We start from the raw sequence: 23,270 nt of genomic DNA on the forward strand, positions 1-23,270 counted from the left end.
TTCCCCACAATGTATTACTTGGTCAGAAGATACATGTTGTTGTGAGCGTCCCGGTCCATTGTGGTTTCAATTATTGCATGCCTTGATATTACATGGTGCTCTATGACTTACTAAAGTGTATGTACTGACATCGTGGTATAACAATCGAGATTTGTTAAGCTTCGTATTATTGAGGAAAGGTGAAAAAGGATGGATGAAACCACAATACCTATAAGTAACAAGCTAGGGCTGAATTCTAATTTTTGTAAGTTGGATTCTTAAGTTCCATCTAGCCCACATAGGTTCCCACCTTCTATCTCTCCGTTTTCTGAAATAGAGACAACACAAGCATGTCAATATAAACATAGCTCTGCCTATAAATATAACTGCTTCATATATCCATTTCCTCAACAGCAGATACATGCATCAGGGTTCCCTAGAGTTTCCCTGAAGACACCATTCTCTCTCTGTATAGAACTCTTATCGGGTTTGACATCTTAGTGCATAATTCCCTTTCATCTATAAACTGCAATGCCTTTGCGACTTGTTTAAATCAGCCATTGCGAGGACATAATTTGTGGTATAGTATAAAATCATGTTTAATATTATATATGAAGAGTATGGCTTACCAAGTATTAAACGATGTCCTTTTTAAGCAACTAATAAGTGACAAAAACACATTGTGGCTCTTGCAATTTAAACAAACATCCCTACTCTCAAATTGGCCAACCTCGACCTATAGTCGACCAGAGCTGGCTCAACCACTGTCTAGAAACCTGGGAAAAGTCTACAATGCCCTTGCCTGTTTCTATTTTTTTTTATTATTATTTTCTTTTTGACCACCCCAATCAATACTGTCTTGATCTCTTAACCGATCTTTAAGAAGCTCCAGTTCATCTGTTACTAGCCTTTCCCACCTGCAACTTCATCTATTGTTTCATCTGCCACTGTCTCCTCTTTGTCTTCATTAGCATGGTCCTCAACTATTACTGACATCTTTAACTTCAATCGATCCACCAGATGAATCTTTGGCTACTTGATTCGCATCAAGTCTATTCTCTTCATATTGCTACATAAAATAGGTTGATATTTTTGCTAATAAAATCATTATCTAGAAGTTTGCCTACTGTGAGAACGCGTGGAGTAAACCTGAGTGGACAAAATAGTAATATGACATTCATAGGATGCCTGTAAATCAGTTTATTTTTTAAACTTGGCACCACCTCAGTCAGTGGATCAGCTACAACTCAGTTTTACATAATCTAAGTCTGGCTCTAACTTGATAGGAGATAATAACAACGTAGAGGTATGACCAATTAAACTGTTGTGTATAAAGACTGTCTACAATTGTGGCAAAAACAGAGTATTAAGATAAAACAAAACATAAACCGAAAATGCAGACTAACAATATTGTTGCTGCAGATGCACTTGAAGAACTCAAGTCCCATTACATATTACAAAGGCTTGCTTTAATCTTCACAATGTCCAGACTCTGCAGTCCCCAACTTCATATTGTTATGCACAAGCCCACTAATTTCAGTACAAGAAACATCCAGGAGTTTATTTTGCAGAGAATTCCATAATTGAGTGGGCAAAACAGAAAGCTATTGCATCTTGGAGTAGGCAATAAGGTTACATGCAACCTGTTGAACAGTTTAAGGACCACAAAACAACACCAAGATTTGGGTGCTTAAGTTAACCCAATAAGATACCCAAAAATACTGTGCCTAAAAAAGGGCTGCAGTTACAACACTATTTAAAAGAGTAAGTTGGGAGTTTGGATGGTTTTGTGCATACGTGGGCAATGGCAAAGGTTTGTGGGGGACCATTGAAGCTGTAAAGTGCTCCATGGACACTACAATATTCCCTAAACTGCTGTGTATGGAAACTCAAAGGCTCACTTTTTCCTTCCTTTCTTATTGGAGAGATATTTTGCTCATATAGAGATTATACAAAAGTAATCTATCTGCAAACTGATGTGATTTAATCATGACCGTTAGATTATAGAAAGATATTTATTGTAAAATCCAATCCAATAGATGCTTTGAAACTACATCAATGTTTGAATTATTTAAATACATTTCTATTTGATTGTCTAGCACTCGGGTGTTGTCTGTAATATCAAAGGTAAGACACTAATCGCAGCAAACCCACGAATATCAACCCCTTGTCTATATTCCAACCACTATATCTCTTGGACAATGTAACCCTTATATACCATTACTTCATATCTAATGTGAAATGCCTCTCTATTTAGATACTCAGTTGTAGATATCTGATCATCTTGTTTATTGAAGATGTTTTCATTTATGTTTATGTTCTTCTGACCCATGATGACCTTCACATATTTAAGTTTCTCTCTCTCTCTCTCTCTCTAGATAGCAGAGGATAAATTTTACTTGATTAATATTTTATTCCATTGCTGTTGTTGACAGACAGATTAGTGCAAATGTTCATAGCTATGCTCTTCTTATCTTTCGTTATTTCACCCATTTGAAGGCCACTTAAATACCTATCCAATACCGATTTCTAGCACAAGCAGCCATGAATATACTTGCTTCCACAACTCAAGAAACATAGAAATAGCCCCCATGCAATCCCAGCTCACATCTCTCGATCCCTTCTTTTCAACGCGTCTTCCCTCTCATTCCAAGAACAACAATCCAATCCTGTCACCTCCAACTTCACCTTTACCTGGATCTATAGCACTAGAAATATATAGAGTTGTTTATCTTTAATTGCTAGCAAACCAACTTTCAAATCTCTCCCACTCACGCCAAATGCCAACTTCAAACAGTTTAAGGATCCATCTTTCTATATATATTGTCGTAATAGGAACGTTTCTTCTCCTTCAAAGTGATTTGTTCTAGGCTTCTTTACTCCTCCACTGGTTGATAGCTTGATATTACTTGGTCAGAAATGGCTACATTAGGACGATATATATAGAGCAGGGGGTGAAATTATAAGATAACTACTTGCCTCCTATAGAGTTGTGTTTTTTTTATGAGTTTCCATTTTGATTAGATTTCAAATCTCTTCCACACTACATCAAATGGTTGGTTAAACTTTAAAACCATTCATGCATTATGGTTGGTGGCATGTAATCTAAATATACACGGGAAAAAGATAATACAATGGCAAGTGAAAAGCAAAAGCGATTTTGTAACATAATTTAGATGTCTGATCATCATGGTTTGTCTGGGATCTTTGGCTAGTTGATGTTGGTTGGAAAGTTTCTTGGGTATTTTTGAATGTACATGCAGTGTGTTGTAATTAGGAAAATCTTGCATGTGAAATTTAGATAGAAGCTGTAACTACTCTGCCATAGGATTTTTATATGTACCTATGGTCATGAGATGGGGTGCTTAGATACTCCTCATCTTTAACACAAGTTTTTGGAGCAGATATTGTCAAGAAAAATGGTTTGTGATACATATATCAGCTTATAAACATAGATGCACATTGTAGAGAACTGTATAAATTTCCTAGTGTCTGAGACTTTGGCATAAAAGCATACTCTTAGGGTCATATTCATATACCAAAGTTGATGAAATCGTGGTGCCATTTTGTTGGAAATGATACCGTTATGCATGACTATATAGTTCATAAAGTTACTATATATATATATATATGTATAGTATTAGGGACTACAGTCTAAGTTGTGTAGCCAATTGAAAACACACACTATAATGATGTTTAACAAGAATGAGAAAGAAGGATGACTTAATAAAGTTAAATTGTAGCAGCAGTGATTTGAGGTGGCAAAATAATGGGATTGAGTAGGATATAATCTATAAATAATAAGCATAAACCCTAGTTTTAAAAAAAAAAAGTCTAGGCCCATATTAAAAAGCTACAATTAGAAAGCTATCTTCGACACTGTTATATGAGCAGGTATGTACTAATGCATGGCTGGCCAATATCTTAAAGAACACATTGTGACAAGTAGTTCGTTGCCTCACAGAGGAATAGAGAAAACTTTATGTAATGAAGATTTTTTTGCATGGTTTGCTGGGTTTTTACAAGAAGCATGCCAGAGTAATGTTGGGCGAAGTACCATGCTGGATTTTGATGGACAGTAGATGTCCGTTAGATAATTTTTAACAATCATGCTAGTACGAGTAGCAGGTGTTGCTGCGAAGGGCATCTATTACTGAGTGAAAGCTGCAGTTCATTGAGTCCATGTGTAAGATTCAAATAGGGTATCATATCTAACTGCTCAATGTAAACATATTTCTACATGTTTATTCATTGAATGCACCGGTGTATACAGTGTCTTAGGAAGTGAAAAATGCATGATGTAAGTGACTTGGGGGGCACCCAAATGGCTGGTTTATTTACATGATGAATGAATGAGCACTCTGTCTTAGCATGATGATTGTACTTAATTATCTGTGGACTACATGTTCGTGTTGAGATGAGATGTACAATGTAGATTCAGCATGGGTGCACATATATAGCCAATATACTTGATGAAATGTATTCTATTTATACTTGATGAAGATTGGGTTATAAAATTAATGCTTGTGTATATGATTGCATTTGAATACAACATTTGTTTAACTATCAAATGCATATGGATGGAAACAAATTTGGGGTATTGGTCCCAAATTTGTTGGGAAACAATAGAAGTAATTATTTCCAACCCACAGATTTTGTGCTTATTTAAATAAGCATGAGTATTATTTTTGCAATATATAGTTGTGCAAAAAAAATGCAGCCAAAAGTAGTAGTAAAATTCTATGTTTAGACCCTATGTGCCACGCAGATGCCAACAAAAAAAAATGAAAATTTTTTTACATGGGACTTAGATCATCACTTGCGGCGGATTATTTTAGACGCTCATTTCAGTATATCAACAGCCATTTTACCATCAAAATAGGCAAAAATTGCTGCAAATGTTATCTATTGCGGCGAAATTTGCAACAGATGAGAATGCTGCTAGAACAGTGGAGTCAATTGCATTGAACATCAAGTCGCTATTAAATCTCCTATTGCGGCGAACTTATTAGTGCCATAACAACCATTTACTACGTATGAAACTCAATTGCGTCGAAACAAAAATTGTTGATAATAACCAATTGTGGTGATATACGAATGATGGGAAACCGAAATATAGATCGGAGTAGACATTTGCGGCAATTTAGAGATCCTCACAAAAATACATTAGCAGTGAAATATTAGCATATTACGGCGATATTTATTCGCTGAAAAATAACTATTGCAGTGATTTTAGGGATTGGACAAGAAAATGATCCACTATTTGAGGCAAAGAGTTAACTTATTGCGAGGAATATTTTTGCCACAATTAATTTTTTCCAACGATGCAAGTGTGAGATCTGTATAGCCAATAACAACGACTATAGATGTAATTATGGTGACCAATATTCACCGGAAAAGGGCAACTAATTGCGACGATTTTTGTGGTTTGCTAATCTTACGCAAAAAAAAAAACAAACAAACAAACAAACAATTCCAACGAACATGCGGCGATTGAAATAGCAATGAGAATGAGTATTTCGGGCGATTTTTTATAGTATCAGCGACAAAATGTGGTGCTGGGAAAAATCTTATTTCTTATAGTGCATGAAGGAGTGTTCTATTTGTTATATAAGTGCAAGGTTGAAAATAAACACCCAGTAGGCGTTTCCCAACGACTTCCTATGTCTACAAGGAGTTAGCTAGACTTATATTTTTGTGATGAATTTCATTAAGTACTTGCCTCTCTCCTGGGTTTCTCAGAGCGTATATGTGCATGGTTGATGATCCTTCAACTAAATATGCTAATTTCATTCATGTGGCTCATGATCCGTTCTCAGCAGTAAAGTTACTAGGTTGTGAGATAAAAGTTTTAGGCTTCTTCAATGGAGCGCAAGCAATTGTTCTGTGGCATGAGTTGTCATGCATGTAATATTGGGAATACTTTGTAATGCATTCATTCATAAAATTGCTAGTGAACTTTGCTTTAAGGTTTTATTTCCTCAAAAAAATTGGTGGAGGGTGTGATATTAAAATTTGATCATATTAAAATTTGATTACAGAAGCAAGTAGGACATGACATTTTAAGACTACGAAATGAAGTCAAGAGTGGCACATCAACGGAGACAAAGTCGAGAAATGTGTACAAATTTATTCTTTTTTTTAAATATATTTTATTTCTAAGCTCTTACCTTGGAAGATATATATACTTTCCATTAAAAGTAATGTTAAATACAATTTTAGAATACGTAAACTCTGAGTATTTCCTTTAAAAAAAAGTAAGACCCAAAATTAAAAAGTTGGTTTTTTTTTTTAAAGGTTTCAGATTTCTCACTTTTTTTACGGAATGCGGGGCTTGTAGATCTTGGAACTATACAAATCATGATTTTCCTTCTGTGCATGATTGCCAAACGATCAAAATTACATCTAGATCACTTTTTTTATTTTTTATTTTATGGAAATAGACTTTATTTCATTTAATGAAACCGAAGTTACAACTGTGACTTATCAATACAGGAAAAAACCCAAATTATAAGTCAAACTACGTATCTACTCTGGGGCACCCCCGCACACAAATTTCTTTGTGGTTATTGTTTTAACTTCTATAAGCTCTCTCCTAACAAACATTCCGGTTTGTCTAAGAGAAGAATGCTATGTAAAAACAGAACATCTAGATCTACTTGCAATGAAACGAAACGACTCTATGCCAATACTCTTATGGCACAGCATGACTTTCCTTATGCAACTGGGAAAAAAAAAAAAAAAAGTCGTCTCTAGGACCGTGAGGTTTTGGAAGATAAAACTTGAGAAATTATGAGCATAGTAGGCCTAGATTGTGGATTAGCATTCAAGCACTTAGTTGCAAGGTTTACAACAACGACAAGATCATCCAAAATTTGACGTTCTGGAAATGGAAGGCGTTGGTCCAAAACATCCTTCAGGTGTATATTTTCCTTAGTTGATGGAGATGAAAGTGAGGAGATGGAATCACCTGGATGCTTTCCTTTTATGACTTCCAATGACAGCACCCCAAAGCTATATACATCACATTTCTCAGACACCTTCATTGTATAAGCAAACTCTGCCAAGAAAAAGCAAACTTATCCTTAAAAATGCTAAAAAATAAAGTTAGAAAAAGGAATAAAAGTACTGGCCCAAGATTTTTTTTTTCTTTTTGTTTAGTTTTGAATTTGTAAGGAGGGGGTACTTGAAAATTTGTTATGGAGAAGGTAGATTGCAATTTTTGGATGGTTATTTATAAAGGGGTGATTCAGAAATTTGATTTGCAGTTAATAATTTGAAGGTGTTTCATATTTTCACCTTAAAATTAAATTGAGAGAACAATGAAATAAATTAAAATTACCTGGTGCTATATATCCGTATGTGCCTGCAAAGGATGTCCAATTGGATGAGTTTAGCTCGAGAAGCTTAGCTATGCCAAAGTCTGAAACATGTGCCTCATGTTGAGAATCTATCAAGATGTTGCTACTTTTTATGTCCCGATGAATTATTGGTGGTGAGCAGTCATGGTACATGTAAGACAAGGCATGAGCCACTCCTTTAACAATATTCAACCTCTTACGCCAGTCTAATTCTTTAGCAGCCTCTTCATTCTCCATAATTGTTGTCAAACTGCCAAATTCGAGGTACTCATAAACCAAAAGCGAATGTCGAATCTGTGAACAATATCCATGAAGTTGGACGATGTTTCGATGTCGTATTTCGGTTAATGCCCTTATCTCATTTAAGAACTGCTTTTCGATTATTTTCTGATCACCATCAGGTTGCGGGTTGAGTTTCTTCACTGCTACTATCTCACCAGATGGCAAGTTTGCTTTATAGACGACTCCACATCCTCCATTTTCGATGCAATACATGTCATTAAAACCTTCAGTTGCTTTTTTGATTTCTTCATACATCTTTCTTCCATCGAAAGTTAATATCGAAAGTAGTCCTCCATTCTGCTTGTTGCTTTCTTTCGATTGTAGATCTTTCTTTCTTCTTTGTAAAACGAGAAGAATTCCGAAGAAAGCAAGAAGAAATAAAAGTGATCCAACGATAGGAAAAATTACTACAAGCACTCCTTTGTGGGACCTTTTTGAGATATGTTTGCATGGTCGTAGCCCTCTACCATTCCCGTACAATCCCTTATTCCCTTGAAAGTCTTCCATGGGAGCCTGTACAAATGCTTTGCTATTGGGAATGGGACCCTGCAACTCATTGTAGGATACATCAACATGCAACAAGCCATTCATTTGTTCAAAGGACGTAGGAATGAAACCGGAAAGATAATTATGAGAGAGGTTTAGATCCTCCAAACTCTGCATTCTTATGATTTCTGATGGTATCTCTCCACTTAAAGAGTTACAGCTTAAATCTAGTACAAATAGATGATTTAAGCTCATGAGCGGTTTTGGGATCCCTTCGCTAAAATTGTTATGGCTTAAATTCAAGTGGTACAATTTTGGTAGGTTCCCAAGAATATGTGGAATTGGGTCAGTCAACTTGTTTGGGACACATCGAGGAATTCAAGATTGGTCAGTGATTCAAATTCTGAAGGTAGAGCACTAGAGAGTTGATTGCCATTCATGTTGAATCCATGCCCTAAGCAGTCAACAATGACTGCTCAGCGCTCAACCATTATCCCCCAACAAGTAACTGCAAATGCAGTTACGTATTGAATGCAATTGAATGCATTCATATTGATACGTTCACCTATAAATTGAGGCTCTCAAACACACCCAAAAAGAAGAGATAAGAGATAGAGCCCGGAGAGCTCTGAGAGAAAAGAAGAGAGTTGAGTTGAGTGGAGTGTGATCCTCCTCTTCTGTAATATTTTCTTGTGTACCACTATTTAAATAGTGAAGCTCTTTTCTGTGGATGTAAGTAGTTGCCGAACCATGTTAAATTCTTGGTGTCACTGAGTGTATGAGCGTACTCTTTTATTACCGCTTTTACCACTTCCACTATGTTGATTTCCATAACAAATGATATCAGAGCGATTGTTGGGAAGAGTTTTTTTACAAAAAATTCATTTTTAGTGCGTAGTTCAGTTTTTGAATTTGAGCATACCACTGTCTTTGTCTCATCGAGACAATAAAAAGGGTAAAAACCAAAGGCCGAACGGATGCTGCACGCTCCCCCACGCGCCATCTGAAGATTAGAGAGTGAGCCCACTCTCGGCACTCGCCGCACGCGCCGCACGCGCTCCAGAATGAGCCTTACGCGTGAAGTCCATTCGCCTCACGAGCCCTTGACTCAAGAGAGGCACGTGAGTTACACACGCCTACATGTTCCAAGCGCACCAGTGAGCTTTAGGTGCGTGAAGAACACATGCCTACGCGCTGTTTGTCGCGCCACGTGCTGCACGCGCGACAATGTTCCTGTTTTGGTACTTTTGCTCATTCCTTGTGCGATCTGAGTCCAATTTTGACGAAACAAGACTCGTTTCCAACAAAATCAAGCGTTCTGGACACAACGGTGCTGTCCGTATTACGATATTCCATCTCAAAGATCCTGTACTTACAATTTGTATTTAGAATCAGTTTAAATCCATGGAGGATTCAGCAACAGGCGCCATGATAAAGCTGACTGCCTCAAATTATAGTCTTTGGAGGCCTCGGATGGAGGATCTCTTGGACTGTAAATATCTGTCTGACCCTTTGGAAGATGAAGGAAAGAAGCCAGATAAAGTTACGGATCAAGTATGGAAAAAGATGCACAAGAAGACTATTGGTCAAATCTGACATTGGATTGACCATAGTGTTTTTCACCATGTGGCCTAGGAGACAGATGCATATAACCTCTAAAAAAAGTTGGAGGATATGTATCAATCTAAGACTGCTCGAAACAAGGCCCTCTTGATGAGACAGCTTGTTAACTTGAAGTTGAAGAGTGACACCTCTGTTGCCGAGTACTCTAGCGAGTTTCAAAACCTAATTAACCAGCTCGGATCTGTCAACCTGAATCTTGGCGATGAAGAACAAGCCCTGCTACTTCTCAGTTCATTACCAGATAGTTGGGAGACGCTGGTGGTCTCCCTCAGTAACTCTACTCCAAATGGAAAACTTACCATGACGATGGTTAAGGATGCCCTGTTTAATGAGGAGATCAGACGAAAAGAGACAAGCATGAATCAAACTCATGTCCTTGTCACCGAGAGTAGAGAAAGGCCTCGAGGTGATGATAGAGGGAGAAGTGGAGGCAGACACAGAGGGAAGTCTCAACCACGTGGAAGGTCTAGCAGTAGCAGGAACCAGCAGACAGGTAACAGGAAGTGTTACCATTATGGCAAAGAAGGCCACATGAGGAAAAATTGCTGCAAGTTTTCAAAGGAGCAAGGTCAAAGCAGTAAGCTGAAAAAAGAAGATGGTGAAACCCTTGTCACTCTTTCGGGAGATGTGGCAATACTCTCCACTAGTGATGAGACGTGTCTACACGTTGCAAGCCATAATGTTGAGTGGGTGGTAGACACAGCAGCATCATACCACGCCACTTCCCATAGTGAATTTTTCACTAGGTACAAAGCAGGAGACTTTGGTACGATAAGGATGGGGAACGCTAGTTCCTCGAAGATCGTGGGAGTTGGCCAAGTGCAGATAAAAACCAACGTTGATTGCACCATGGTGTTGAAAGATGTTCGACACATTCCTGACCTTCAGCTCAACCTGATTTCGAGAATAGCCCTTGATCGACAGGGCTATGACAACTACTTCAGCAATGGCACTTGGAAGCCGTCACAAGGTGCCATGGTTGTCGCCCGAGGACACATTTGCTGTATGTTGTACAAGACCCATGTGAAGATTAGTTTTGATAGCCTCAATGCAGCAGAAGACGAGACTTCACAGAATCTGTGGCACAAGAGACTCGGACACATAGGTGAGAAAGGGTTGGATACGCTTATGAAGAAGACACTCATCAAAGTTGCCAAAGGAATAGCGTTAAACCCTTGTGAGTACTGTTTGTTTGGCAAACAACGTAGAGTCTCGTTCAATTCCTCTACGAAGAGAAGATCAGAGTTGTTGAGTCTGGTATACTCTGATGTATGTGGTCCCATGGAAGAATAGTCATTGGGAGGTAACTGATAAAGCTGTTCGTGCTGCCTCTTACCTGATCAACAAATCACCTTCTGCACCACTAGAATTTGAAGTTCCTGAGGAGGTTTGGTCTGGAAAGGATGTCTCTTACTCTCACCTGAGAGTGTTTGGGTGCAAAGCCTTTGCAGATGTATCCAAGGAGTTGAGATAGAAGCTCGATGTCAAGTCAACTCCATATATCTTTGTTGGATATGGAGATGAAGAATTCGGATACAAGCTATGGGATCCAGTGACAAAGAGAATTGTCAGAAGTATGGACGTTGTGTTCCATGAAAACCAGCATATAGGAACTGAAGCTTCCTCGATATCAGTAGAGCTTAGTTCCTATACTCCACATCCTACACCATTACAGTTCGTCACAGATAATAAGGATATGCAGGATCGAGATCCAAAACTAGAAGAAGAAGCTTAGGGTGTCGAGCAGGGGGAGCAAGAACCCTTTCCACCAGTAGCTGGTGTACCACCACAAGGGTTAGACGGTGATGAACCTCCTTTGGTTGATGAAGCTCAACCAAAAAGATCGGCAAGAGGCCGCCTACTGATTCAGTAGATGAGATATCTGGAATTAGACTATATTCTGTTTACTGATGAGGGGGAGCCGGAGTGCTTCCAGGAAGTTCAAACTCATGCTGATAGAAGCCAATGGGTGCAGGCAATGCAAGAAGAGATGAGTTCTTTGCAGAAAAATCAGACCTATGAGTTGGTGAAACTTCCTGAAGGAAAAAAAGCTCTAATGGGTGTTCAAGCTGAAGAAAGATGGCCAATGAAAGCTGATAAAGCACAAGGCCAGATTGGTTGTCAAAGGATTCCATTAGAAGGGAATCGACTTTGACGAGATATTTTCTCCGGTGGTGAAAATGATGTCAATCCGAGTCATACTAGGATTAGTAGCCAACTTGAATTTGGAACTCGAACAGATGGAGCAACTAGAAGAGTTTGAACCTCCAGGGAAAGATCACTTAGTCTGCAAGTTAAAAGAGTTTCTATGGCCTCAAGCAAACGCCGAGGCAATGGTACAAGAAGTTTGACTCATTCATGATGAGTCATGGTTACAAGAGACTTGTTGCGATTAGTGTGTCTATGTTCAAAGGTTTCAGGATGACAAGTTTGTCATACTCCTTCTTTACGTTGATGATATGTTAATCGTTGGTGAGGATAGGTCCAAGATTAACAAACTAAAGAAGGAACTATCCAAGTCCCTTGACATTAAGGACTTAGGCCCAGCATAGCAAATTTTTGGCATGAAGATTGTTCGTGATAGGAAAGTCAAAAGAGTGTGGCTATCACAACAAAAATATGTTGAACGGGTCATCAGACGTTTCAACATGGGAGATGCTAAGCCAGTCAATACTCCACTTGCTAACCATTTCAAGTTGAGCAAGAGCTCGTGTCATTCTTCAAAGAAAGAGATTGAAGAAATGGAAGCAGTCCCCTACTCTGCAGTAGTAAGAAGCTTGTTGTATGCAATAGTTTGTACCAAACCAGATATTGCTCATATTGTAGGCATGGTGAGCAGATTCCTTTCAAATCCAAGAAATGATCATTGGGAAGCAGTCAAGTGGATTCTTAGGTATCTAAAAGGTACATCGAATATGTGCTTGTGTTTTGGGGGAGCTAAACCAGTTTTGGAAGGCTATACAGATTCAGATATGGCAGGAGATCTGGACAGCAGGAAATCTATTTCGGGATTTCTCTTCACTTTTACAGGAGGAGCTGTCTCTTGGCAGTCCAAATTGCAGAATTGTGCTGCTTTATCTACAACAAAGGCAGAGTACATTGCCGCAACGGAAGCTGGGAAAGAGATGTTGTGGATGAAGCGTTTTCTCCAAGAACTAGGGGTTAGTCAAGAAGACTATAAGGTACATTGTGATAGTCAAAGTGCTCTAGATTTGAGCAATAACTCAATGTACCATTCCCGCTCTAAGCATATTGATATCCACTATCATTGGATACGCGAAGCGATGGAACAACAGCTATTGAAACTTGTGAAGATCCATACGAAAGAGAATCCAGCGGACATGCTGACGAAAGTGGTTACAAGTGAGAAGCTTGAGCTATGTAGAGACATAACTGGGATGAAGAGCATTTAGGTAAATGGGCATGGAGGGGGAGAATTGTTGAATCCATGCCATGAACAGTCAACAATGACTGCTCAGCGCTCAGCCATCATCCCCCAACAAGTAACTGCAAATGCAGTTACGTATTGAATGCAATTGAATGCATTCATACTGATACGTTCGCCTATAAATTGAGGCTCCCAGTGAGAGCCTCAAATACACCCAAAAAGAAGAGAAAAGAGAGAGAGCCCAGAAAGGTCTGAGAGAAAAGAAGAGAGTTGAGTTGAGTGGAGTGTGATCCTCCTCCTCTGTAATATTTTCTTGTATATCACTATTTAAATAGTGAAGCTCTTTTCTGTGAATGTAGACAGTTGCCGAACCATGTTAAATTCTTGGTATCACTGAGTGCATGAGTGTACTCTTTTATTACCGCTTTTACCCCTTCTGCTGTGTTGATTTCCCCAACAATGCAACCGCAATTTCTCTAGAGAAGTTAGTTTTCCGAGTTCTTTTGGAATCGCCCCTAGTATGTGATTTAAAGAAAGATCAAGTACATGCAGTTGAGTCCAATTCCCAATATCGAGTGGTATGCCACCAGTTATATTATTCCCACTCATCTGTAGGGTTCCTAACTTTGGATATTGTCCCCAATTACTTGAAATCTTTCCATGAAAGTAATTGTGGCGTAGATCTATGAATTGCAAGTTTGGATAGACACCGAAGTCTTTAGATATATCTCCTACAAGTTGGTTTCCATTCATGTGGACTCTTACCAAGCTCATACAGTCTCTCAAGCTTTGGGGAACACGACCAATGAAATGGTTATTTCTTACAGAAATGTTTTGAAGTAGTCCAGAATGACAAATATTTTCGGGCAAATAACCAGTAAATTGGTTTCCACCAAGTTCCAACATCGTCAAGTTCATGGAATCCCCAATTCCTTGAGGAATGGGACTAGAAAGTCTGTTTTGAAGAAGAGATAAACCTTCTAAAATGCTCAAATTGGAAAATGAACTTGGAATAGCACCATGGAGTTGGTTCATGCTCAAGTCTATTTCCTTCATCTGCGTCAAGTTTCCTATCTCTTCAGGAATACAGCCTGAAAGTTGGTTCTGGTTGAGATAAAGAAGAGTAAGATTTCTCAAGTTTTTTAAAGAAATTGGAATGGAACCTTCCAGACGGTTTTCAGAAAGAGAAAGATCAATTAAAGAAGTTAAGTGACCTATTTCTTTGGGAATAGAGCCTGAAAGGTGGTTCTGGCTGAGATAAAGACGAGTAAGATTTCTCCAGTTTTTTAAAGAAATAGGAATGGAACCTTCCAGACGGTTTCGAGCAAGCAAAAGAAAATTAAAGAAGTTAAGTGAATTATTTCTTTGGGAATAGAGCCTGAAAGTTGGTTCTGGAGAAGTTGCAACCCGGTAAGATTTTTCATATTGCCAAAAGAAGTAGGAATAAAACCGTCTAACTGATTTGCTGAGAGATCAAGCTCGGTTGGAAACTTTAGGCTGCCTATATCTTTTGGAATGGAGCCAGAAAGTTGATTATTGTAAAGATACAACGTGGTAAGATTTCCCAAGTTGCATAAAGAAGTCGGAATGAAACCATCCAAATGATCTGTGTAAAGAAAAAGGCTAGTTAGAGAGTTTAAGTGACCGATGTCTTTAGGAATCGAGCCATTTAACTGATTTTGAGAAAGGGCGAAGCATTTAAGATTTGCAAGGAGGCCAATTTCTGGTGGGGTTTCTCCAGACAACAAGTTAATAGACAAGTCAAGAAAAGTGAGTTTGGAAAGATACTTAATTTGATGTGGAATGGTCCCAAAGAGAGCGTTCACAGAGAGGTCAATACGTGCAAGATTTGAGAAAGACGAAAAAGACAATCCGTGAAGCGTACCTTTTAAACCAAAGCTGGTTAGGTTAATTTGGATGACACTTCCAGCACAGTCGCAAGAAATACCAAGCCAGGTGCATGGAATTGTACTCAGGCTTTGATTTGCAGAAGAATTAGTTTGAATATTTGGATGGAAAGTCCATGAAGATAGGTGGGACTGGGTTTCGTTTTGAAGGGTGTTTTTCCATTTCAGAAGAGCAGCAGCTTCTGAGGTATTTGAGGATGAAAAAACCTGCTAAACATACAAGACAAAGAAGATTAGCATGCAAACTTTCACAAGGATTGATGATGCCATTCTTTATGGTTTGTTTAATGTCTGATAGTTCATGCTTTAATTTATAAGCACATGCATCTCTATCATTTCTGCCTTTCCTCTTCTGCATGCCTATCATCTTAGTTGTCCTTCTCAGGAAAGGAAAATGAAAACGCACTTTTGGAAAGAAAATGGTTCATTCAAAGTCTTCTCCGCTTGTTCAGGGGAAAAGTAGCTTTAGGACTGCATAATGGGTTGGAAGAAGGAAAAATGATACCTGAATTGATAAAGTGATCAATTGAATTTTTTATTTTTAATTTTTTTTACTTAATGATTAAAAAATTGAACATTAATAAATTGGTATTTTTTATTTTTTAAAAATATTTACGGATGTATAAAAAATGATTAGAGATCAAAAAGAAGAAAAAATAAAAAAAAATACATTTGCACTCATCAGTCAAGTTCTTCCATTAAATTCATGGTCCTTGTAGCATGGTCTCGGAAGGAGTAGGGCTTATAAATGTATTGGTTACGAGTGATGATTACGCTCAAAGAATAATCCGGTAATTGTAGTACAGTTTTGAGGTGTCGATTCTACATAGAGACAAATTAAAAGAATAGCAAAAGGAACAAATAAACTAAAGAAAAATATTAAATGATTAATAGAGAACAAAGATTAATTTTAAATACAAATTAAAGTGAAGCAAAGTGACTAACGGAAAAAATACTCAAATTTTACGAACAGTAAAGCGTCGGGAATCCCTTGCATAAATCCGGTATTTTAATCATTCTTAATTCATTGAATAACTCAACTGAGAACTCAATTCCTAAAATTCTCAATCGAAAGGTATAGATTTATGAACCAAAATTAAACTGAAAAATCATTCACTACTTTTAAAATACGTAAATTATTATACTTATTGAGAAAATCTAACCATGACAATATACTCAAGGAGTGATATTGCAGCAAAGAATTAAATCAATATGGATAAATAATTGATCTAAACATAATCTAAGAACTAATCCATTTAATAGAAAAAGTATGACTGAATCTATAAATAAAATAAATTCTATAATTATTCAGAGAAGAAAATAACAACATTGAGGTGCCGTGTGATGGATGAAGGTGTGGCTTCAATTGTGTGGGCCCACCTCTTGTGTCGTGCCCCACATGTAAAACCATAAAAAAAATACATCTCCCGTAAAAAAATACACCTCTTGTGTCGTGCGTCCATAAAGAATCGTGTTCCATGTAAACACTCTTTAAATTCAGCTGCTCCATGTTGCGTGCATAAAGAATCCTTCAGCTTTCAACTCCCAGCTTGCATGTAAAACCAAAAGCTAGATGGTCCGTGTTGCATGCCTTCTATTCCACCAAGACCCCTCCGTTGGTCAACTCCCCAAAGACTTATCTCTAAAATGTGAGAATATCTCCGAAATGTAAAGTGTGAAGTTCAATTGCAAGTTATCTCTCACCATCCAATAATGTAATATTTGAGATTTAAAATATTATAAAATCATGCTCAAATATATCTCAGTGTAAATAGATATTAAATTCAATAATATAATTATATCTCATTATTTCTATTCACATTTTAACATTTTAATCCAATAATAGATTATTTAGATTACACTTTCGCACTCATCAAGTGACACCACAGTTTTTATTTCAAAGTCTTCTACCCTCAAGATACGTCACATGATAAGTCTTCTACCCTCACTTGAGTTGAGAATACGAGATGAGATGAGTTGAGATGATTTGTGAATAGTAGTGAAATATTTGAGTTGAAATGTGATGAGTTAGAAATATTTTGTGTTAAAATATTTTATGGATTTTTGGAAAATAAAAGAGAAAAAGTTGAATAAAAAATATTATAAAATTAAAATATTATTAAAATATTATATATTTTTGTATATTATTTTCGTTTTCAGATTTAAAAAAATTGAATTATTTTTTGTGTTTTATTGAAAAGTTTTGAAAAGTTATAATATATAACTAGAGAATGATTAGATAAAAAAGTTGAAAATTTGAAATTGAAAGGTATTTATATTTACAGTAATGCTAGGGATTCCGCTCGTGTCCCTCTCCCATTTTTTTTAGTTTTTTTTTTAGTTTTTGTTTTTACTTAGTAATTAAGAAAATGTTGTTTAACAATATAGTGATTTTTCAAAAAAATATTTAAAAGTGTTAAAAACATGAAGTGAAAAAAAAAAGTTTTAAATATTTTTTTTTCACGTCATTTTATTAACACTTGTAAATATTTTTAAAAAAGAAAAAAATTCACAATATTATTAAAAAATATTTTCTTAATCACTAAGTAAAAAAAAAAAAAAAGGAGCGGGACACGAGTGGGATCTCCCAGCGGGATACCTATCATTTTCCTTGTATTCATGGTATTTAGATATTGAGATGAGATCGAAGCATCTCTCTATCCAAACTAGGCCTTAGAGTATCTCAGATGATTTGTAAATAGTAGTGAAATAATTTGTAAATAATAATGCAAAAACCAATAAATAATTTATGAATAGTAGTAAAATAATTTAAGAATATCTGAGAATATGCTTGTTCGAAACAGGCCCTAAAGATTAGGGGTGTTCATTCGGGTCCCAACCCGGGAACCCGGGTATACCCAGACTGGGACTCGGGCCTTGAACCTGGGCCAGAACCCGAACTGGGTTGGTTCGGGTCAGACCCGGGCCGGAACCTTGGTGAATCAAAACTCGGATTTCGGGTTCACCGGATTTTTTTTTATTTATTTTTTTCATGAAGTTCCGGGCTTGCAAATGTAACTTTTCATGAAGTTCATATTGCCATTATGCTACAATACAAACATAAGCTTAAAAGACTCTCACTGATCCATATGCTTTATACAGGTGCGCACAATATTGGGTTCGCTCAATGCTTTACATTCAAGTCAAGGCTCTTTAAATTTGCTAATGGTAAACCTGATCCAACACTGGATGCATCCCTCATACAAACTTTGCAGAGCACATGCCCAGAAGATGATGCTGATTCTGACACCAAATTATCTCCCTTAGATTCAGTCACTGCAAATAAATTTGATAACATCTATTACGAAAACCTTGTGAATAATTTTGGGCTACTTTAGTCAGACCAAGCTCTTATGGGGGACAATAAAACCGCTTCAATGGTCATTAACTATAGCAGTTCCCTTATCTTTTCTACAGGGATTTTGCAGCATCAATGGTGAAGATGGCCAGCATAGGTGTGCTTACAGGACAGAGTGGAGAGATTTGAAAAAACTGTAATATTTTATAAATATGAAGAACAAAAAGATGAGAATTTAAAATCAAGGAAAAGCACTTGAGAAAAAGGTTGTATAATATATTCAGTCTACCAAGTACTTATGCATAATTCTTTCGCAAATTTTGACTGCTTTATTTTCTTTCTAAGATTTTGTTTGGCAAAATGTAGGAGGTGGAAAGCATTTGCCCTCCCATGATTAAGGAAAAAAAAAGTATACACGAGTTAATTTTGTTTGGTAAATATGAATCACCGAAACAAAATGTGATGAAAAGGACTAAAATTATGAATTGTATATAGGATTTTAAGTAATATTTTTCAGATTATAAAGAATATACATCATCTTCAACACATGCTATCCTAAAACGAGAACATGAAAAAGGATTGAAATCCGTAAACAAGCCATCATCATCTCATTTCACACATGATATCATATCCAAACAATTCGGAAAGATATGGAGGTCCAGAAATCCAAACAAGCAAAGCCAAACCCAGAAATCCAATAGAGGTCCAGTACTTTACTCAACAACAACAAATAAAAGATATACAAAGCAACACAAATCCATAAAGAAAAGCAGAGGCTTAGAGCCCACAAGTCACGGAAACCAACACCCATTAACTTCGATTATCAACCAATAAAGAATCCATAAACAACCCAAACCAATTGATTACCTTATCCATTCCTCACGCACAGAATCATAGTTACATGGAGGGGAGAGAGAGAGAGAGTACCCAAACAAGTGAACAACGCCCCAGAGGGAAATGCTGACGGCGACAAAGATGCGGTGACGATGATGCAGCGACGATGATGGGGTCACGGCTCATGGGGTCACGATGATGGAGGCAGGGACTTAGGGTTTCTTAGTTTCCTCCAGCCACACAGTAATGAGACAGATAGAGAGAGAGAGAGAGAGAGAGAGAGAGAGAAACCCGGGGGGGAGGGGGAAGAGTTAATAACCGTCATTTTGATGCCGGTTTTTGTTTAAAAAAGAAGACCCAAGTACCGGGTTTCAAACTCGTACCCGGACTGGGTTGGTTTGGGTTTTTCGACCCAAATTCCGGCCCTGGTTTGATCCGGGCCGAAACCCAGAACCGGAACCCGATTTTTCGGGTTTCGGACCGGGCAAGGAAAAAATCCAGCCCGGATGAACAGTCTTACTAAAGATGATAGAATTGAAGATGAATAAATGTATCTGTTGCTTTGTAGTATTACTACCAGGGTTATAAAGATGAATAATACTACCAGGGTGTAGAAGATGCTCTTGGGTTTCTTTCGTAAAGCGTCTTTAGATTAAATAAACGTTAGGACACTTTTTTGGTGCAACGTTTTTTTTTTTTTTTTTTTTTTTTTTTATTTTTAAGAAAAATAAACGTTGAAGGACACTCCTTCCTTGTTCAAAAAAAAAAAAAAGAAAAAAAAAAAAAAGGGGACATTCCTTCCATTATAACATGACCTGAATCCCAAGAAATAAATGTAGTATATATTCAAGGCTCCTTCCAAAAATCAAGAGAGAGAACTGATGGAGGTAAAGACTTTGGGGCTTGCTTTTCTCTGTATGCGGTTTTGACAAAAGCATCAATGGGCAATTAAAAGGAATTATGGCAGCCATTAACAATGTTAATACAGAAAACACAAACGGGCCGCTTGAACCTTGGACTAAGAAAGAGACGGTTTTTCTTTTCAAATAAAAGAAATGCAAGTGTTTTTCTTGCTCGGACCAAACAGGAGGAATTTTTAATATTAAAAAAATGAAACAACTTGAAGTGTATATTTGGGTTCTCTTGCTACCAGGCCCATGACTGACAAGCAGGCTCAACTTGCCATTTTGACCTGCAAGGTCCAAGCCCAAGGGCCCGCTAGAGCATGATATCAACAAGAGGGCAACATCATTGGTAAGGTGATAATGTCCCAAGATGAAGACAGTTATCCTGAAATGGATAACCACTATGAATCAGAGTAGTTATCTCCTCCTCCTTTGTTAAAAGGATAGTGAGAGATAAATATAGGAAACGGACGGTTATTGACTTCCTGGACACACTCTTGACTCCTGCATTTCTATAAATGGTACATAAAGATAACAAGTGTTCTCTTAAATATTATTAAGATATTATATATTGAGATTACTTCTCTAACTTAGGCATCAAAGTTTATCCTGGGCAACCAGTGCCGTCAGGTTGTTCTTTACAAGTCGTTCGAGTGGCTGGTAGTGCGAAACATGTCTTTTACACACTTAAAGAGAAACAATCAATCCAAGGTAACTCCCAAACTTAATGACTAAATTAATAAATTTCAAAATCCACCATTAATAGGCATTAATTAACATAAAAAGGCTACAGATATTCTATTTATTAAAAAATACCAAAATAAAGAATTTCACAATCTGAAGTCCCAAATCAAGTCACGAAGTCGCTATGATTTCTATGTTTATGCTATTTAAGCTGCAATTTGCTACAATTCAGCATCCAAAAACATAGCTAGAAGCCTCATAAAAACAGAAACAAAATTGATAATACACATTAATTAATAACGTACAAAGCGATGAGAATACATTGCTTGAAAGTATGAAGTAAAAAAGGGTCGAAATATATATTATTTAAAAGAAAAAAAAAAGTGAAGCGATCTGCATTCAGAGAAGATTTTCAAGTATTGAATTTCCGTACTCAAATTTAAATAAAGACAAAGCTTCATTTGTTATCTTCTTTTAACACACCTCGATGCTATATTTGGACTCAACAAGACTCCAACGCTTCATACTAATGTCTCTGTCCAAAAATACAAATGACATAAAATTGCATTTTTAAAAATGACAGCATGAGGACGAGAACGTAATTGTGGGAAATTGGGAGGCCACTACAAGAAATGCTGCTTTTTGCGGCGCTCAAAATCGCCGCTTATACATACCTTAATCGCTGCAGGTGATTAATTCCGGCGATTTTTAGATCGCCGCCCTTTCGACGAAATAAAGATGCCTTTTCTGATAAATCGCAGCGAACGCAAAAACTCGCTGGGAATTAGACTTTTACCGGCGCGTTTTATTCGCCCCAAAATAATGACATGCACGCCGCAAAAGAGTCTTTCTGTTTGGTCCAATATCGTTGCGAAAAATTTAAAGCGACGACATATATCGTCGTAAATAATCCTGAATATCGCTGCAAAAAACTTTGATACTATCCCAGCGATATTGTGATATCGTCGCTACAATATAATCCACGGCGATATTGGTCGCCGAAAAAGTTACGATGCTTATCACGGCGATTTCATTTTTCGTCGCCTTATCAGCTATTTCTGCGGATGCGTCGTCGTCGCAAAGAATATTATCGCCGCAAATAATTGTTACGACGATTTTCTCAACTCGACGCAATAGTAGTTGACGGTATACCTGTATATTGCGGCGCATATAAATCGCTGAAAAGTGATGATTTTCGGCGATATAGCAGTGCCGCTATTGGGTTGTCAACGAAAATTAGGTTGATTCCAACGAGTTTGAATTCGCCGCAAATATGCTTTGGTTCATTTTTTTTTTCCATTCGCCGTTTTGGCTGGGATTTGTTGTCACATTGGTAACACATATTGCAACTTCTTATTAAATTGAGGTAAGCCAGAAGAATATATATATGTTTAGTATCTTACCTGAAATAAAGATACTAAATATATATATTAAAAAAATAATAAACACCACACAAGTAGGAAACATTTTCAGCTCATAAACTAATACTTTCATTTAGTCAAATTCAGTTACATAGAATTCACATTAATGTAATTATGGGCTACACTAGGGTGTACCAATATGCATCCAAAACCTACAACGCAACTACTAAATATCTTCTAAACAATATTATCTGAAAATGTGCACATTCATTCAATATATGTCAATTGGCCTGCAGCTGAAATTACATCTACTCAGCTATTTCAATATGCACCTGGGGCATGAGGGGTGGGTAGAACAAGCTTCAACATGATTGCAACAATGCCCTTAAAATCTCAAAATTTCAGCATATTTGATCTTGCTATATCTCCAACTCCAATATCTGGCAATGATACACAAAAAAAGAAAAAAACAAAACCGTTACTACAAAATAAACTTCACTACTGTTTATTGTTATAAAAATACCAAATCAGCAATTATAATGAACCCTTTTCACAGCAGTAATAAACTATCCCCCAGGAAGCTATGATTCTACTATACCCCACCCTTTTACATGGTTTCTATAAAGGTTTATCTAATGTCACATATTGATATTTAAGGTCATTTGGTATTCCTAATAGGGAAATTACTATCAATCTACACAACTCAGTGTACATATTCTACTGTGAATTCTCTTACTGTTTGCTTATGATCTCCTCACAATTCCTTCATTTCTTCTTACATAAGACTCCACCATTGAATCCCCTCATATGCACATGATTAAAGTTAGTCAATATATAGCTAGATAATTGACTACGTTCAAAAGCAAAACAGAAAATATTTAGAAAACAGCAGAGGAAATAATGAAGCTCAAACCAGTACATTTATTCACTGTTCTCTTAACATTTCAACCTCTTATTTGTCATAGTCTCTTCTTTTATTTCCATCCCTCCATCTCAACCTCAAGAGGTGACATGATGAGAAGTACCAAGTAGATGCAATGGCACAACCGATTAGGGCACTAACCAACCAAAAACAGATTATCCACAAAACAAAACATTCTGCTCATCCTATCCAGATGTTCTTGCTCAAAAAACATCTTGCTCAAGTTAGGAAAAACAAAAA

The 23,270-nt window shown here is 37.1% G+C and overlaps 2 protein-coding genes across 2 annotated transcripts; one reads left to right on the forward strand and one right to left on the reverse strand.

Annotated features, from left to right (window-relative positions):
• Positions 1-6,598: 6,598 nt before the first annotated feature.
• On the reverse strand, positions 6,599-8,213 carry LOC121260173 (MDIS1-interacting receptor like kinase 2-like). Its single transcript, XM_041162017.1, has 2 exons — positions 7,322-8,213; positions 6,599-7,039 (listed from the first exon to the last, which is right to left on the reverse strand). Exons 1-2 carry the CDS (start codon positions 8,211-8,213, stop codon positions 6,732-6,734), a joined length of 1,200 nt encoding a protein of 399 aa, XP_041017951.1. The 3' UTR covers positions 6,599-6,731.
• A 1,323-nt stretch (positions 8,214-9,536) lies between these two features.
• LOC121260174 (putative Peroxidase 48) lies at positions 9,537-18,524 on the forward strand. Its single transcript, XM_041162018.1, has 5 exons — positions 9,537-9,662; positions 11,020-11,118; positions 17,831-17,963; positions 18,129-18,340; positions 18,444-18,524. The coding sequence occupies exons 1-5, from the start codon at positions 9,537-9,539 to the stop codon at positions 18,522-18,524; spliced, it is 651 nt and encodes a 216-aa protein (XP_041017952.1).
• Positions 18,525-23,270: the final 4,746 nt, after the last annotated feature.

The sequence above is a fragment of the Juglans microcarpa x Juglans regia genome, chromosome 4D, assembly GCF_004785595.1.
Source record: "Juglans microcarpa x Juglans regia isolate MS1-56 chromosome 4D, Jm3101_v1.0, whole genome shotgun sequence".
In the NCBI taxonomy this organism is placed as follows: Eukaryota; Viridiplantae; Streptophyta; class Magnoliopsida; order Fagales; family Juglandaceae; genus Juglans; species Juglans microcarpa x Juglans regia.

Excerpts from the sequence above, each read along its gene's own strand:
- LOC121260173 (XM_041162017.1), bottom strand. The coding sequence starts at position 8,213 with ATGAATGGCTTGTTGCATGTTGATGTATCCTACAATGAGTTGCAGGGT. Across the intron at positions 7,040-7,321 it reads ATACGGATATATAGCACCAG|AGTTTGCTTATACAATGAAG; the intron begins GTAATTTTAATT and ends TTTTCTTGGCAG.
- LOC121260174 (XM_041162018.1), top strand. The coding sequence starts at position 9,537 with ATGATAAAGCTGACTGCCTCAAATTATAGTCTTTGGAGGCCTCGGATG. Across the intron at positions 9,663-11,019 it reads CAGATAAAGTTACGGATCAA|AATAGTCATTGGGAGGTAAC; the intron begins GTATGGAAAAAG and ends GTCCCATGGAAG. Across the intron at positions 18,341-18,443 it reads ACATCTATTACGAAAACCTT|GGATTTTGCAGCATCAATGG; the intron begins GTGAATAATTTT and ends TCTTTTCTACAG.